Raw genomic sequence first — 17,022 nt, 5'->3', positions numbered from 1 at the left:
CACACAGTAGCAATACGCTGGTTCATCCACCTAAACTCTAGCGTGTCCCAGTGAGAGTTCTGACTGAGCGCTGGTCTGTCCACACTGATAGAGTGTGAGACATGTACGTCTCAACAGCTAAGAGAGGACAAAGAGTGCATTTTTCTGAAGGCTGTGAGTGACTCTGCTCTTTTTGCATGACGGGGGAGCGCTGTGATACATGTTACTAACCCACTCAGCTTACATTCATTTATTTTTGTGTGGGTGACCCGTGTGCTGTGTTTGCAAACTAACACCTGGTTACAGGTTAAAGGTCTAATCCGACTTATTTCCAGCATCAGCATCCAAACATATGGACGGGAGGTAAAAGGTGGAAATTATTTTTGACTTGAACTTTGGTGTGTTTTTTTTACTGTTTATTTGACACAACAGTCATGCATGCAATCTTTGCTAACTTTTTTTTTTTTACCTTGTAAAGCTTCTGCCGGGATATGCAAACTAAACGTCCCATCCACCTCTCACTTGAGCTGCTGATGCTCAGGGACTTTTTTGAAAACTCTCTTAACTCTTTCTGTCCACAGGAGTAAATCAACAAGCGATATCCAGGTGGACCCCAACATTGTCCAGCAGTTTCGCTACGAGGAGCTGCAGAAGCACCGCGAGCAGACAAAGGACACTGAGGATCAGTGGCAGGATGTGAGTAAATAATATGTCTGCTCGAGGTCCGCCATCCCTACATTCTTGTTTTACAAATCAAGACAATCTGACTCTGGCAGGAAAAGAGTTTTGTTCCCAACTCAGAAGTGAAAGGTGAGCATGTGATCTGAAGGATCCATGCGGCAATCAGGAGAGCAGGTGTTGTGGTGCAGAATGTGGCCTGCAGGGTAAAAAGAGAGCTGCTCAGATAGAAGCCAGAGACGGAAGCTGACATTGATTGGTGCAGCGCTGCCCTCTGGCTATGGACTGTCCTCATTTCCAAATCAGTGTTTGTGGCAGGAAACACAAACTTCCTGTAAATACCAACGATATGATTCATGTGGGGCCGTTTTTATGATGTAATATGGACAGATGATGTAAGACAGAGACCCTGGAATGAAAACAAATACATTAATCCATGTAAAGCTGACTTGAGGGTACAGGTTAATCCTGGAAAATGATTTTCAAAGGGCAGCGGTGCTCCAATTTTAAACACCATCAATGCATCACAAGCGCTCATTTTGTAGGTGGATAAATTAAGAGTGATAAAAAGTTGTCCATGTTTGTGTGACTTGCTGTGACAGTCAGCAGTCTGATTGGTGTCATTGGCAATATAATCGAGTCTTAAAGCAGCATTTAGGTCACACAGTCCCCAATACACAGGGGAGGTGAGCCAGGAGGAGCCTAAAGCACACAAATAGAACACCTTCAAATGTAGTCCATTCTGAGTGGGTTTTCTCTCCTTCTCAACTTCCCTCCCTCCCAGCTGTACAGTCAGCCACGCAACACAACCGCTCTGCTTTTATCCAGATCTAAGTTTTAACTGTTGCAAAAATGGTGCATGAGGTTAGACGGGCTTCCTTTTTCTCTACAGGACCTGAGCAAATGGAAGAACCGGCGCAGGAGTGTCAACTCTGATATAGTGAAGAAGAAAGAGGAGAGGGAGAAAACAGAGGAGAGCATGTCCAGCAGCAGAAGATCCAAGACCTTCAAGGAGATGCAAGAGGAGAGGTAAGAGAAAACACCTTGATCACATAATCTATCGGTAGATTGATATTTTTATTTTCTTATCCTGTTTTTTTTACCCAAAAAAGCAACACCTGCTTAATTTGTTCCTCTTCTACACCTTTTTTTTTTGACCCTCGGAGGGGGATCCTTTGCTGAGGTAATAGAATAAAAGGTGTGCATGAGAAGTTTTGGGCTATTAAACGCAGAGACTAGAGGATTGTTTGTGCAGGAGTGAATGAGGACACTCACTGTAATTGTTCCTTCAGTCAATGTGAAAGTGTAATCTAATGACGGCTTACAACCTGCCTCCCCCTTCTTTGCCCCACCCCTCTTTTCAATCCTTTTATTTTCCTCCCTGACACTCACTCCCCTTCCTGTCACTTGTACCCTTCATCTTCCTAAATTGCATCCCTTTCCACCCTTGTCTTTAATTTCACCCATCACTGTCCACTTTTTTCCCGCTCCTATTTCCCCTCCTCATCCCATCCCCCTTCTGCTCCTGTGTCCGGTCCTCAGAGAAAATAAAGGAAAAAACAGCGTTGGTGGTCGCATTGGATCTCTGTCTTACCTGGACGGCGAAGACGTATTTGACAAACCCGTCATTTCTCCTCGTACCCGAGCCCTCCCCACCAGAAGCTACACCATTGACACTCCTTACTATTCTTCTGAATCCCCGGAGCGTCCTCGGAAAGAGGACAAACCCCCCTCCGCCTCCCTGACTACTGGCAGGGCCGCTTCCCCTCCCACCTCACAGGGAGTTGACACTGTGGACAGTCCTGCAGGCAGCGACGCCACCACCATCACTCCCACCAGCCGCAGCTTTTTCCACAGGTCCCGATCTCCGGCAGCAGCAGCACCTTCACTGAGTTCAGTCTCAGAACGCACCGGCACAGTCAAGGCAGTGGAGACTGTGGCCGCCGTCTCCTCCTCAAGCTCCCAGCAAAAGTTGCCCGAGCCGAGGCGCCCATTGTCGGGAGCACAGACTGAGGCGGGGGCCCCCTCCTCCGGTTCTCTGTACAAACAACGACCACAGCCCAGCTCAATGGAACCCAAGCCTCCCGGGGTGTCTCGGGTTTCTGCCTCCCTCCCCAGGAGCTACCAGAGACCGGATAGCACGCGCCTGACCTCGGTTGTCGCGCCATGGCCCTTCGGGACCCAGTCGTCCCGCCTCACTTCTCTTCCCCGACCCTTTACAGTGAGTGCTTGATCATTCTAAATACAAACTACCAGTGCAGCACAAGGGGACTGAAGGACATCTAGAGAGTCTTTGTTTGGCAGTAAGAAATCTTTTGCCTTGTTGTTCAGGTGTTTTGAGGGCATCGATGTTACCCAAGAGTCCGATCTGATTACTGTACTTTATGAATAATAGATGAAGCTAGTGTTTTTATAATGCTAACTCAGCTGCCAGAGCTGCTATTTTAGGCCTCCATCACATTCATTACTGTCACAGTTTCATCAGATCAGTTAGTGACTTTCAGGTAAAGATTATGAAACAGTTTCATGCTCAGTTAGAGAGTTGACCCCCCCCATTCCCTCCATTATCAGCATTTTATAAACGGCCCTGTGCTGTTGAGTTCATTTTACATTATCTTGTTGTCAAAGACTCAAAGTGTGCATCCTTTGACCATCTGGATTCACCTTGGACAGGTGGAACCCCAGAAGCGCGTCAACGGCGACGCCGTCGCTCCCAAGAAGTCGGCGGTGCCGAGCCGCTATCACCAGTTCATGACCTCTGAGGACGAGCATCAGTCTCATTCCAGCTCGGCCCACAGCACCGAGGACGAGGAGGAGGAGGAGGAGGAGGACAAGACCACGATGAAGACTGTCTCACCCGTCCCTCCTCAGGTCAAGACCGAAGCCCCATTCAGTCCTGTTCCAGCCAAAGAAGCCAGCCAGGTAGTCACGTTACCTGCTGTGGATAAAACCGATCAGCTTGTATATTGACGAGTGGGGATTGTTAAACACATTTTATTTATGACTGACAATGTGTCTGGCTTTCTGGTAAATAAGTAGTGAACCCAAATGCGTCATTAAATTAGATTTTCATTCTTTTTCTATTCTCAATTTAAAGATTGCTTAAAAATAATAGAATAATGCAACCAGAAATGAAAGAATAGCAACAGGTTGGCATTTAATCAACAGCCATAAATGATTAATGCAAGGCTTTCTTGCCAAAGCAGACCTGCGTACCCTCAGACAACACAACCTGACACAGCGATCTCCGCAGCGATGGAAAGTCAGGAACACATTCCTTTATTTGGTGTCGTTTTTTTTGTGTTTTGAGTTCGCCTCTACTCACCTGTGTTGCTCTGTTTGGTTTTCAAGGAGAACTACTGTGAGATGCGGGTCAGCCTGAACCAGAAGCCCAACAGCAGCACAGACTTTGGCTTCCAGGCGGCGTGGGACTCGACAGGAGCTCGCATCATGTCCATCCAGCGAGGTAACAGCAGAGACGTACCTTCAAACAAACAGGATATAAGCTTTATTCACCTTCCAGTATAATGCATGCCGATGAGCCAAACTGGCAGCCTTAAACTCACAACATTCCCTGTGGTTCAAAGAAGAAGAAAAAAACATCAAACAGTCACATCTCACCTGATGTATTCACAGATACAGTACAGCAGTAATATTTGAAAGCAGTGCCCAGGCGCTGATATATATGACAGCCAGGCACTGCTGGATGGTTGTCAGCAGGTTTTCAAGTCCATTGCAGTGGCGTTGCCAGACCTATGTAGGGCAGCGTCTATCTGGGTCAGATCTGCTGGGTCTGAGCCTCTCTTTCTACTGAGCTTTCTCCACCTTCGCTCGTTTCTCATGTAATTTAGTGAGGTTTCACTAATACTCGTAACACCCCGCATCAATAGTCTAGCTTTGTCTCACCAGTTTCAACCTACAGTGTACTTGTCGCGATGCATCATACTTTGTTTAATTTCAATTTGTATTTGTAAGGACAATACACGTGAATCACCATGTCTGTATATGTTAACCAGCTGGCAAATTGTTTAGCTGCAGTCCTTTGGTAAGATGTTTCAAAATCCAGTTAAGTGACATAAAGCGCTAAAAAATGACAAAAACTGCATGCATAAAGCAGGACGATGCAGAAGTACAATGACCTCATTCACGGTTCTGCACATGGAGCCGTGCAGTAAATGAGCCGTGCTGTTATTAACCACGTCATGCACGCATGAGCCATGCAGAGCAACATAAAGACACACAGTTAAATGTTCACAACCAATAGTATTGATCTTAATATGATTAGTTGGTAGAAATATGAACATATATTCTGTCTTGTTTCACTTGGCGGTAGTGAAAAGTCAAGATGATGTAAAGGAAATGTTTGAAGAGGCAGTTTTTGAATTTCAGTAGCTTCCCGCACTGTTTAGTATCTGTTACACAAAATACACCGTCAATATTGACAACATTTGCATTTTTTATCATTTAAATAATACAAATTAAAAACTTGAAGACAGATTTTTTTTGAAACTCGAATTAAAAAGTCTCATTGTCCAAAAACTTGATAATTTCTTGTAAATTCAATTTCACTGAAATGACTAAAACAACTGCTGCTTTGTGCAAGCATGACAGCTCTTATGAGTAATCCTCTGTCTCGTGCAGGCAGCCCGGCAGAGATGTACCAGCTTCAGGTCGGGGACGAGGTGCTGACGGTGAACGGGCACAAGGTGGCAGAAATGAGCTACATCGACTGGAAGTCCTGCATGGAGGAGGCCCTGCAGGAGGGCAGTCTGATCATGGATATACGCCATCAAGGCAGGAACAGTGAGTCATGTGAATGCTGTGTGTCTGAGCGCATGTGTGTGTGTGTGTGTGTGTGTGTGTGTGTTTGTTTGTTTGCGGGAGATTGAATTGAACCACTTTAAGGGTCACATTCCTGGACTGACAGCGCTGCTTATGCCGCTTGCGTTGCTAAACAGTTTTGACACTTTAAATTGGTCCGTAAACTATTGTGAAATCATCCATGAATGATTTCATGACAGCTAAGCAGTGAAGGACCTGTAATGTTTGTTTGTTTTCTCATCTGACGAGGGAAGACTTTGGTTTTTCTTCCTGTGTTCATTTTTCTTGTCCTGTTTTTCCTTTTTATTCCTACTGGTTGTTTCTTCTTCTTCTTCTTCTTCTTCTTCTTCTTCTTCTTCTTCTTCTTCTTCTTCTTCTTCTTCTTCTTCTTCTGCTTTTTCTGTCTTATCAGCATTCCTGTCTGTACGGTGTTTTCCTTGTGGAGACTTAACCCATCTCAGGGTCCACAGTCCCCTGAGTGCTGTTTGCACAGTGTTAGTGTAACAGGCTTACTTGTTACAACTACGTCAGTGTCTCCTTCCAAAAAAATATGAATAACCCACCCAGAGTAGCTGACTTGAGCTAACAGCCAGTACTTGTTCAAATAGTTTGGTGAGCCTGTTAGAAACACTGTGTGGGTTTATGAAAGCTTCAATAGGCTGCATGGCTAGGGAAGGTTTCTCTGTCACACCCTGCTGCTCTCTGTAATAACACCATAACAGCAACCTTGTCCCCTGCTTCATAGCGTTCTTTATGTAAATAGACAATTCACTGTCAAATGTTGGGTTTCACGTACACAAATACCTAACGACTACTACTGCGCACACATACACACATACAGTATATATAGGCACAGAATACGTGGCTTTATGTGCAGAAACACACATCCTATTTTTTTTTTTGCCATTGCATTGTCTGCATGCAGACTGGAACAGAGATCAACCTCCCATGCCATTTAAAAGCCATAAGACCGTCAATCTGACCAGTATGGATCATCCGATACTTCTAGGTTACCCCGACGCCAACGCCATCAGCTCCAGCCTGGATTTCACCTCGCGTGCCTCCATGGAAAAGCTGCTCCCCAAAGAGGCCACCGCCCACCCAGTCCTCGTAAGTGACCTGGGGTGAACTCTCTCGGGTTTTGATCAAGTTTTATTTCTGTATTGTGGGCCCTTCTAATGAGCGGGCGCCCCGCCGTGTCTCCCCCCTGCAGGACGTGGCTTCAAACAGAGTTAATGGAGGTTTCCGTGAGCAGGCGGTGACCATGAGGAACAAAGGTAAAGAGCAGAGCACACAATCAGAAAGGTTGTGGAATTGATCTTGGCAACTATTTCTGTGCTGAATACGGAAACGCACAGATGGGTTTTGTTGACGTCTTTGCAAACACTGGACTGTTGTGGTTATTGATGGACATTTACTGTGTTGTGTAACAAAAAGATGTGACATTATCTGAAATGTATTATTGTGATACAGCAGTGCTGTGTGTGTAATTCCTGTGTTGGTAATATAAAATGGTATATCTCCTCTTTTCCATCTCTCATGTAGAGTCAGAACCCATATCTTTGAAAAACTTAAAACGGAGGTCAGAGTTTTTTGAAAAAGGTAAAAAAAGAAAAGACGACTGACCAAATCGGGGCGGGGTGGTTCTTAATGATAATAATGATAATAATGACTTCTTTGTGATTTGGTGGCTTGGTTCTGTCTCTCAGCTTCCCACGGGAGTTTTGCATGTTTGTCATCGGTCACAGCCTCATGCTCAATTGATAAGTTGCATTATCGATTGATTATGAGCTGTCTGGGTTGAAATAGATTCCTCCATGGCTCTGTTTGGTTGCCAGAGCTTAACTTTTTGTGCTGTGCCCCCTTCCCCTTCTTCAGGTGTCTCGGGGTCCCGTGTCAGTGCGCTGGTCTACCTTTGTGGTAAACAGGGTTGAGTGTGCAGTGACCTCCTCACCTTCGCTTGGTACAAACTGGGACTCTGACATGCTTTTCCAACCGGGGGAGCCTGGTGCTATTTTGGAGTCAAATTAAGGAATCATTTTCTGATGAAAATTCACAGCTTATAGTTTTTGGAGGGAAGAAGAAACCCTGTATAAATGAAAAGAAAAATGTAAAACAGTATAAAAGTAGCACATTCAGCTCCAAAGGCTGGACAGCATGTCAGACGCTTTGCCAGCGTACCAACCACAAACACAAACCTTTGGAATCCTGCAGTGTTTGTGGTGTTTTTTTCGAATGCTCCAGGTTTAACACATGGTTACACTCTTCACTTTGCTGCGCATGCAGTTGAAAGCATTGGCCTGCATGTATCGAACCGTACGGTAACCTTTCAGACTGGCTGCGCTGTATGTGTCTGCATCCTTGTGTACGCATGCTGCTCACACATGTGTTTTTTCCTTCCAGTTTGTTTGGCCTTGTTGTCCTTACAATCAGTTTATTGATTTTTGAACCTCTTGGGCCTGGCGTCCAATTTAAATGTCAACCAGTGGCTGATCTTGGATTGAGAGAATCAATAAGTCCTAGCGGGTGAAATTTAACCGTTGTTGCTCGGTGGGCTTGTTGAAAACATCATTTACTGTTTGACATTTTCAAAGAGGACTTGCCGTTTGAGTTAAAAATCCTGTTGAAAATGTAATAAGCCTGTCAACTTTGCGATTGCTACAGTATATTGCCTCAGGGTTAACTTCTCTTCTATTGCTCTGCCTGTGCATGCCAGAAGTACTGACTGGATGCTTTTTCTTTTCTTTTCAAGGAGGATCAGAGTCTGCAATGCCAGATGTGAGTAGTCTTATCAGTGTATAGAGGGCCGTTTCTGTTTTTTCTATTATAGCAGGAAAACATCTTTAAATGCACAGTTATTACAAAGTATAGACCCATTATAATGAATCTCAAATTTGAAAATGACTTTGATTGCAGGGAGCTTTCCTTTTTATGAGTTAGATCAAATACTCATGGGTCTAAGGATACAAATATAATGTCAATTGTACAAACTGTCTTAATTAAAATTGACTTGACAATATCACAAAGTGATTCTTCTCCGTCTGCAGATACCTGTTCCTTCGATCAACCCGTCCTCCAGCCGCTGGTCTTGGGACCCAGAGGAGGAGCGCAAAAGACAAGAGAAATGGCAGAAGGAGCAGGATCGCCTCCTACAGGTACATAAGGGCACGCTCGAGTAGCGCAGACGTTATGCATATAACTGGGACATCCTACTATGTCATAACAATGGGCCTTGAACTTTGACCGTCTTGATGGATAAATGTGACCGGGTGCAGTAGTAGGACATCCTGGTGTTTTTTGGCGTGCTGCATTTGACATGCTAGGTATTGAGACATACTACATGGCATACTAAATAGTATGGTAGCATGGGTGTTGAAATGCAAACATGCACTCAGTGGCCAGTTTACTAGGTGTACGCAGCTGAAGCTAACGCAGGGTAATTAATCAGCTCTGCAGTCAAGGTTACAATGTCCAGGTTTCACTGGAAGTGTACTAGAGAGGGGTTGATTCTGTAGTTTGTGGTGCTGTTAAATTGTATTGTGTTATATTAAGAAAGCAACAATTAAGATGAATCACAACGCAATGAAATAAAGACACTCAAGGAGGTAGATAAAAAAACAAAATGCAATTAAAACAATACAGATTGAAGACAATTGTGTCAAATAAAAATCTGAGAATGGAAAGGTTTTTTTTAAAGCAGTGTGTATTTGCTATTTCTATTTTTATTTATTTACTATGTGTATCTGTATGAGACAAATATCAATTTCCTTGAGTTTTTTTCAGATTCTAAGGCCCAAATATACACAATATTCTAATATTTGGTGCACACCTCTCAGTAAAACGCATTACAATTCAACAGCGCCAAAACCTGCACCCGCTAGAATGACCATGAAACAGAAACTGAACATTATAACCTTCACAAAGGTAGGATTTACTGTAGGACTTGTATATTAGACTGCATTTGTTTCAGCTAGGTGGGCCTTAGTCCATTAATACAACTGAAAATACCAGCCTCCCAATCCATTTGATCTAAAATACTCTTCCCATCCGGGAATCTGTCCATGTGCCCCATCTCACAATGAGACGGGGTTCAGAGATTGAAATAACAGACCAGGAAGTCCTCCCAATCAAAGCAGACTGCTCCTAATGGGCTCAAGACAGAAAACCTAACAGAGCGATCCGGCAGCTGAAAGTAAGGCATCTGTCGAGTATCCGACTTGAATGTAGTAGAACCCTGTCTCAACATTTTTTCCGAGGGTCTATTTCTGGATGGAGATCAAAGGTGTCCGAGCAGAGCTGCTGTAGCCGCGAAGGCTTGTTCCTCCTCCAGTGTTGTTCCCTGTTGGATATACGGCCTGATTTCATGATGTGCCAGTGAGACTTGGATGGTTAGATAACATGTTGGTGATCCTAGAATTACCTGAATACAATACAGCTAGAATATATTTTTTATTTGAATTGCTTTTTCTTCCCACTGTACTGAACAATATATATTTCTTTCATTGTCTTTGTGTTTATGTGAGTGTTTGCATGTGTGTCATTTTATTTGGGTGAACTTTGACATCTCTCCCTGCTTTTTTCTTCCAGGAGAAATATAAACGCGACCAGGAGAAGTTGCAGGAGGAGTGGCTCAAGGATCAGGAGGAGGTTGCCAAGAGCGTTGACCAACAAGAGGTGAGAAAAGGATTTCATTTGTATTAAAAGGGGACAATAAGCTCTGACCTCTAAATGTATTCTAATACATGTTCTGTGTTTGTTGACACAGTTACATGGCTTGGGGCTGGTATTTCTGGCTTTTTTAAAATGCAGGTTCTTTTCCCATAGAGTGAGAGCAGAACAATGCCTTGTCATGTAGATATTCACACAGGACACACACAACATGTGTGATTATGTTTCCCGTAGTGACGGAAGTCTTTCACGGCTTATAGTTTTGCAACAAAAACTCCCCATTGATTGGAATTTCAAAACACGAGTTCCTCCACCGTTGATCAGTAACTCCTGGAGGTTGATAAAGTTCAGACTAATGCCATCGTGGGTTGAACGCTTCCTCTTTTCCCGTCCTCCCTTCTCTCTTGCAGCCGGGGAGCCTGGGGGTGAGCAGACGCGGCGTCGGCCCACTCTCGGCCCTCTCTCCCGTCGGCCAGCCCCCCGCTCCTCCGTGGGAGGAGCAGGAGAGAAAGCAGAAGGAGGAACAGGAGCGCCAAAGGCAGGCGGAGGAGAGGAGGAAGAGGGACAAGGAGGAGCGCGAGCTGCGGCAGCTCCAGGAGGAGAGGGAGACAAAAGAGAGGCAGGAGGAGGAGGAGAGGAAGAGGAGGGTGGAGGAGGAGCTGCAGTGGCAGAGGAGGAGGGAGGAGGAGAGGGAGGAGGAGAGGAGGCGGCAGGAAGCTGTGGAGCAGCAGCGCAGGGAGCGGGAGAGAGCCTTGGTAGAGCAGCAGCAGCAGCAGCAGCAGCAGTGGTCAGTGGAACCACCGCTCCTTCTACTCCCCTCACACGTCTCCCTCATACATCCATCATGTGGATAATAACATAGTTGACATAACCTGCTTTGTTGTCTGTGCATTAACATGACTAACGTGTCTGCATGTGCTTTGTCCTCCACCTTTGTGCTGTAACCCTCGCCCCACCTCTCCCCACACACTCCCAAAACCAAAGGGCCTCCGGCTTTGCCAGTGTGCCGCCGTCTCTGTCCTTTACAGACAGGTCATTCCAGCAGGGATTGTGTTTGCGTCTGCAGTCACAAGATAATGCTGCTTTCTGTATGCAGCTAATCAGCTTTTGGCCCCAATAAAACCTGCTCGCCTTATTCCCAATTTGATAAGTACTAATACTACGTATAATGATTGAAGTGCCTCACAATGATTACAATTTATATTATAGTATTTCAAGATAATGAGTTGAATAGGTTGAATGGGCAACACTTTATTGAATGTCCCGCAATTAAGTGTTTAAGAGCAGTACAGTATATGAACAACTAATAAATAGTTGTTGGCAAATAGGTTAATTAACCCTTATAACTCCTCCCTTGGCCTCCCATGAATGAAGGTCCCTGTATGAACAGATAATTAATTAAGGATAATATACTAAAAAGCAGTTGTAATAATATACAATATGTCTTCACAGAAGAAGTTTAATAAGCACTTCAAAATGTCCTTATATTTGCTTACAACTACATTATAAGATAAGATAAGGTTTATTAATTCCAAATTCCAAAACATTAGAATATATTATAAAGCTATATATACAATAGAGTAATACATATAAAGTGTATAAGTACTTACACCAGTGCAAAAATAATTATAGCAATACAAGTAAGATCAATTTAGTAAAATAAGTAAAACTAGAATAGAAAAAGTGAATTATAACGAGATAAGAATAAAACAGGAGTAAAAATATAAAGTGAAGTAATAACAGCAGTTCTTTAAATTGTGTTATAAACCTTCCATTAAATATTTGTATACTGCTTATGAATATTAAATAGGGGGATTTCAAGTGTAATCGGTTGCATTTGAATTGTAAATGAATAAGTGTTGCTTTCACGTCAGCTTCTCCAGGTTTTCAGCTGCAGGTTCACCTTTTTCTGAGTGCTTTATGTAATTCTCTGCACAGGAGTCATCTTGGCAACACATTCAGTTCTTGCCTGAATTGCACCGAACCTGCCAAAACAGTGTCTCACGAGCACATAATCCTGCCCAACACCAACACCAGTTTCTATCAAACGAGAACAATTTGTCATTCACCTTAAAACACATACACCAGGTGCATCATTTGACATCACGTATATCTCTGGAGCAGTAATCGTGTTTTTTTGTATTATTTTCAATACATTTCTCAGTAATGAACAAAGCTGACACATATTAAAGCGTGTGTCCAGGTACTCGATGCTTTGTTTCTATGGCTCCATTCGAACTGAATCATTCAAACAGTCTCTCTTTATACAGACGCTCATAAAATTGGAAGGCCTCCAATAAGTGTGTTATGTCTCCAGCTGAGCGGGAAGTGACCTGTGCTGTCTGCAATCAGCGCTTTTCTTATATAACCATTTTTTTCACCATGGGGTTTGACATTTCAAAATTGAAGTTGATTGATATTTTATGGTGGTAATAAAAAGGTTATAAAACCTGTGGCTTCTATAAAGATAGCCGTGTAAGTATGGCTCCTTTTCTTTTCTTTTTTTAAAATAACAGTTATTTTCCTTTATTTGACAGGAAGAAGTCTAAATCATCTCCCCAGCTTGATGAAGAGGAAAAACCTCTGAGAAAAGGTCAGTGTTCTATTAAATGAAGGTATTGTCCATCATTGTAGTTCACCTTTAATGAAAAAAAGTGATGGATTGTGAATGCAACAGCAATATAAGATCTTAGTTTCTCTTCGTACTTGTTGTTTTAAAACTTTAGAAAATATAACTGTAAAAGCAACGTATGCGCTGTGCCGTTGCACATGCATTTGGGCCGTGCGCTACTGTAGGTGCGTTTGTGCAGCCGGGGGGTATGGTTCACCGGCTGCTGCAGGAGCAGGCCAGGAGCGCGCTCGACAAAGAGGCCCGGAGTCAGCGGGCGGCGTCCGAGCTGGAGATGGAGAGGAGGAACATCCTCAACGCCATGAGATACAGAGAGCCAGAGAGAGGTGGGCTCGGCCCCCGATCCGCTCTCATTTTGTGATGATCTACGAAATCAAAAACCTACAGCTGTTTGATTAACAGCTGACCAATCAAATGGTGCATCAATCAGTCAGCCAAGCGGAAAAATTGCATGCAGCAAAAAAACAATGAACTCATTGATTGCAGGGCGATTTCTCTTGTGCGTTAAATTTCATTGCGCTTAAAAACAATGGTCCGATCCAACCAGACTTCATCACAGCCTCATTGTTTCTGACCCGTCCTCTTCGCCAGTCGTGATCTATGTTTGTCCTCCCGGAAGCGTTTTCATTGAGCGCGGCATAATGTTGAGTTTTCCACCCTCTCCTCTCTGGGTGCAGTGACGGGCAGCGGGGTGGGTGAGAAGAAGGGTCAGCAGTCGGCATCGCAGGCGGAGCTGGAGCGCCAGCAGATCCTGAACGAGATGAAGAAGAAGACTCCGATGCTGATGGACAAAAGTTGGATCCGCCAGCGCTCCTCCACCACCACCGCTGCCACCGATGAGTCCGACGTGCCGCCCATGCGCAGGTACGGTCTGGTTAGAGTGAAACAATCTCATCTCTGTTGTGTGATGGTGGTGGCTGGCTTTTCACCCTTACTAATATCCTGTGTTACCTGCACAGAAATATTACAACATTTACTAGTCTGGCTACTCTGACTTTATCTTGGCAGATTTGATCGGACCAGATATTCTAAAACCACAGGTTCAGTTAGTAGCCAGACTTTTTAAATGCCTCTAACGGGCTAATGTGGGTGTGGCGTGGGTATGGCCTTTGCAGAGGTGAGTCTCTCGACAACTTGGACGCCTCCTACAACTCCTGGCGCTCGTCGTGGACGCCCAGGAGCAACACTCACGCCCAAAACTACACTCGGCCTAACTCGGCGCTCTCCGGCAGCACTCCCTTTTACGGCGGCGTGTCGTCGGGGGCCCAGCGGCCCGGCTCCTCCACCCTGCCTTCCTCCTACTCCATGGGCTCCCTGCGAGCCGGGGCGGGAACCCCCTCGTCCCCTTGGTCCCGGCAGTCGCCGTCCCCCTCACCGTCCTCTCCGTCACCCGCAACCTCCCCAGAGCCCACGTCTGAGGCAGGCGCCCCTCAGCAGCGGAACAGGTAAATATTAACAGTGCTGCTTTCGCTTAACACCCCCAACAACTAACCTCTCACTGGTATACTGGGTTGCATCGTCTTATTCCAGGTGGTGTTGATAAACCATGACTTTGGATGGGGAGTGGTGGCAAAGGGCAACTGAAGCTCAACTGATTTCACTTGTTCTGCTTTTGAACCTAATATGATACGTTGTTGTATGATATTGTGTTATGTGTCGTTCACCTCTTTATTCACAGCTGACAGGTGAAACTCTGACTATGCTGTACACTCCTTTTTTATTTGTTTTACAGATTCCCTGTTTAAATCCACTGTCAACATACAGTGTTGTTTTGAGTGTGTGTGAATCTTTGTTCATGTGTTCTAAAGCAACACCGTGGCACTGGTCATTTAAGAGTCAAGCTAAGACTTCCCAATATTCTTTTGCCAATTTGTTTCCGTGCCAAAAGTATAAATAGTTGTTTGCTCAGTGATTTGTATAGGGGAATAAACAATTAAAGGAATGAAAAATGCAAAAACATTATTAAATATTTTACAGAATGTTGTGGAGCTATGGTCATGGAGGTACTCCTGCTCCATTTCGGCAGGGGACGTGATTGGCCCTCATCCAAGATAATTATTTAACAAAAAAGGCCAATATTGACCTTTAGCAAACAAGCCATCTATCAGTTTAACAGTTGCATGGTGTGAACATGTGTTGTGTGCGTGTGTCTGTGTGCGTATGCATACATGCGTTGTGCACGTGTGCTCGGCTCTAAAAATCACAGCTGTGCGTTCTGTAATCCAGGTCAGTGAGTGGCAAGAAAATCTGTACGTTCTGTGACACCCCGCTGGGAAAGGGAGCGGCCATGATCATCGAGTCCCTCGGGCTCTGTTATCATTTGGGCTGCTTTAAGGTGAGAGCTGGGCCACGTGTCGGCCCCCTACCCGGGAGCACACCGTCAACACACCTCGGCCTCGATTCCTCCAAACTCCTCCTTTCTTTTACGACTAACCTGGTAAATCCTGGTGAATCTCGAGGTCCTGATCTCTTTCACAGCTTGAGCAAAGTAGTATGTTCTGTGCCAAAACCCTGCAAGACAAACTAATCGACCTCTCCCTCACTTTGTCTCTCTTTTTCTTTTTTTTTTTTACCAAAGCTTAATTGTTGATCCTTCCCTTGAACTCTGGTCTTCACTCGAGCTCGGTCTCCTGCATCTGAACAGTGATCCATCTTGCCAATCTTCGACTCTCATTTATCCTTTTCCCTCCATTTTTCTCTCTCTTCATACAATCAAGGGGGCGTCTTATCTGTCCTCATCCCTCCACCTTTTGGACTTGGACACTGTAGTCTATAGCTTTTAACCAGCGGTTGAGTAGCTCTCTAACTCTTCCCTTTCTTAAACTCCCTCAGTGCATCGACTGCAAGTGTGACCTCGGAGGGTCGGCAGCCGGCGCCGAGGTCAGAATACGGAACAAGCAGCTCTTCTGTAACACCTGCTACGTGCGATTCAAAGGTGAGCGCGCAAATCAACATGACGAGCATGACGTCGTGTTGCTTTTCTTCTCTCTAATGCTGCTGTTTGTTGTCTCCCAGCTGGCCAGCCAACCACTATGTGACGTGACTGTACTCCAGCAGATTGATGAAGAGACTACATGTGACAACAACCCCTGAGCCCCTTACCCCTTAACGTGTGCATCGAAGCCACTGCAAACAGCCGGGGACACCTGGTCTGGACATACTTCCATTTATGGCGACAGAAATTTCCGGTTGACTCAAATTATAATCCGTTTAATTTTTAATTTTCAGTGTATGATTGAGAGGGTAAGCTTGCAAAGAAGTTATCTACTTTAACGTGTCTATATCTTATTAAGTGTTACAGTTGTACAAAATGTAAGGGTTCTGCATGCATCCGCAAGTTTTGATGTTTTAGCCACGAAACTAGTCAAAGCGTTAAATTGTCGATAAGATTATTGAGGCAAATCTTTGTAATGACAGATTTTTAGAGATCTTGAGAGATATTTCGAGGTTTCAATCTCGTCTCACTCTTGCTTCTTCTTTTTTCCGCTGAGTCTTGTGGTATTAACAGGTCTGTCGACCAATGTATTCTCGTCGCGTCTGTGTGCCTTTTCATTGGTGGGATTAGCAATTAAGATTATTAGGATCCTTTCAAAGCATATTTAAAACCGTCTGCTTGGATAGCAGCTGTTTGCAGTTTTCACTGATGGATGGAGGAGTTGTACACACAAGCAGGTTTCCATGTGAAGATTATATCGCACTAACTGGATCGAGGCAAACAGTAACATTTGTAAATAAAATGACTAAATGCTCATCTCGTGTGTTTTTTGTTGACTTTTTTTCCCCCCAGAGGTGAAATTGCATAATTCCTTGTAATTATATCCCAGTACATGATGCAAGGCTTTTCCCTGCCTTTCTAATCAGAAACCATTACACTCATCTTTCTCCGTCCGTCCCTCTCATTCTCCGTCTCTCTGTAGTGCCACAGTCATAATGAAAGGAATTTCAATGAGCCTTTTTGTGCAAAGGGTTCAGAGGACCTGCCTGCTCTGTGCTCTCTGAAGCCAATTTGTCATGCATATTTCATTCGGTGCACATGCAATATATCTGATTACACTTTGATACGCTATTTTGTTAATGTTTTCTGTTATGATATATCTGTATAGACACGTTGAATATTCATACGAGCGGGGACGCTCTTGATTGTTCAGTCTGCAGCTTCCCAGAATGCATTTCAGCAGTAAGGTACCAAACTGTCCTCATTTCCCAACAGATGTAAATAAGCCCACTTGAAGTGATATGCTGTATGG

The 17,022-nt window shown here is 44.4% G+C and overlaps 1 protein-coding gene across 8 annotated transcripts in view; it reads left to right on the top strand.

The window, feature by feature from the left end:
* The window catches only part of LOC116395877 (LIM domain only protein 7), a 47,672-nt gene extending 31,146 nt beyond the window's left edge, over positions 1–16,526 (top strand). For 2 of the 8 annotated variants that reach the window (XM_031870072.1, XM_031870071.1), the window contains 20 exons: positions 561–675; positions 1,550–1,686; positions 2,200–2,878; positions 3,331–3,579; positions 4,009–4,123; positions 5,299–5,460; positions 6,404–6,588; positions 6,692–6,755; positions 7,024–7,080; positions 8,231–8,256; positions 8,526–8,633; positions 10,066–10,152; positions 10,557–10,933; positions 12,684–12,739; positions 12,943–13,101; positions 13,453–13,639; positions 13,891–14,220; positions 15,002–15,110; positions 15,608–15,710; positions 15,791–16,526. In XM_031870072.1, coding sequence (XP_031725932.1) covers positions 561–675; positions 1,550–1,686; positions 2,200–2,878; positions 3,331–3,579; positions 4,009–4,123; positions 5,299–5,460; positions 6,404–6,588; positions 6,692–6,755; positions 7,024–7,080; positions 8,231–8,256; positions 8,526–8,633; positions 10,066–10,152; positions 10,557–10,933; positions 12,684–12,739; positions 12,943–13,101; positions 13,453–13,639; positions 13,891–14,220; positions 15,002–15,110; positions 15,608–15,710; positions 15,791–15,813 — 3,328 coding nt within the window. In that variant the 3' untranslated portion in view covers positions 15,814–16,526. The remainder of the gene's footprint in view (positions 1–560; positions 676–1,549; positions 1,687–2,199; positions 2,879–3,330; positions 3,580–4,008; positions 4,124–5,298; positions 5,461–6,403; positions 6,589–6,691; positions 6,756–7,023; positions 7,081–8,230; positions 8,257–8,525; positions 8,634–10,065; positions 10,153–10,556; positions 10,934–12,683; positions 12,740–12,942; positions 13,102–13,452; positions 13,640–13,890; positions 14,221–15,001; positions 15,111–15,607; positions 15,711–15,790) is intronic. The other 6 variants (XM_031870075.1, XM_031870078.1, XM_031870074.1 and 3 more) reach the window with 6 other exon arrangements.
* Positions 16,527–17,022: the final 496 nt, after the last annotated feature.

The sequence above is a fragment of the Anarrhichthys ocellatus genome, unplaced genomic scaffold (genome assembly GCF_004355925.1).
Source record: "Anarrhichthys ocellatus isolate YVR2014 unplaced genomic scaffold, GSC_Weel_1.0 scaffold51, whole genome shotgun sequence".
In the NCBI taxonomy this organism is placed as follows: domain Eukaryota; kingdom Metazoa; phylum Chordata; class Actinopteri; order Perciformes; family Anarhichadidae; genus Anarrhichthys; species Anarrhichthys ocellatus.
Note: the sequence above shows the minus strand (reverse complement) of the source record. Positions and strands in the feature narration are given on the sequence as shown.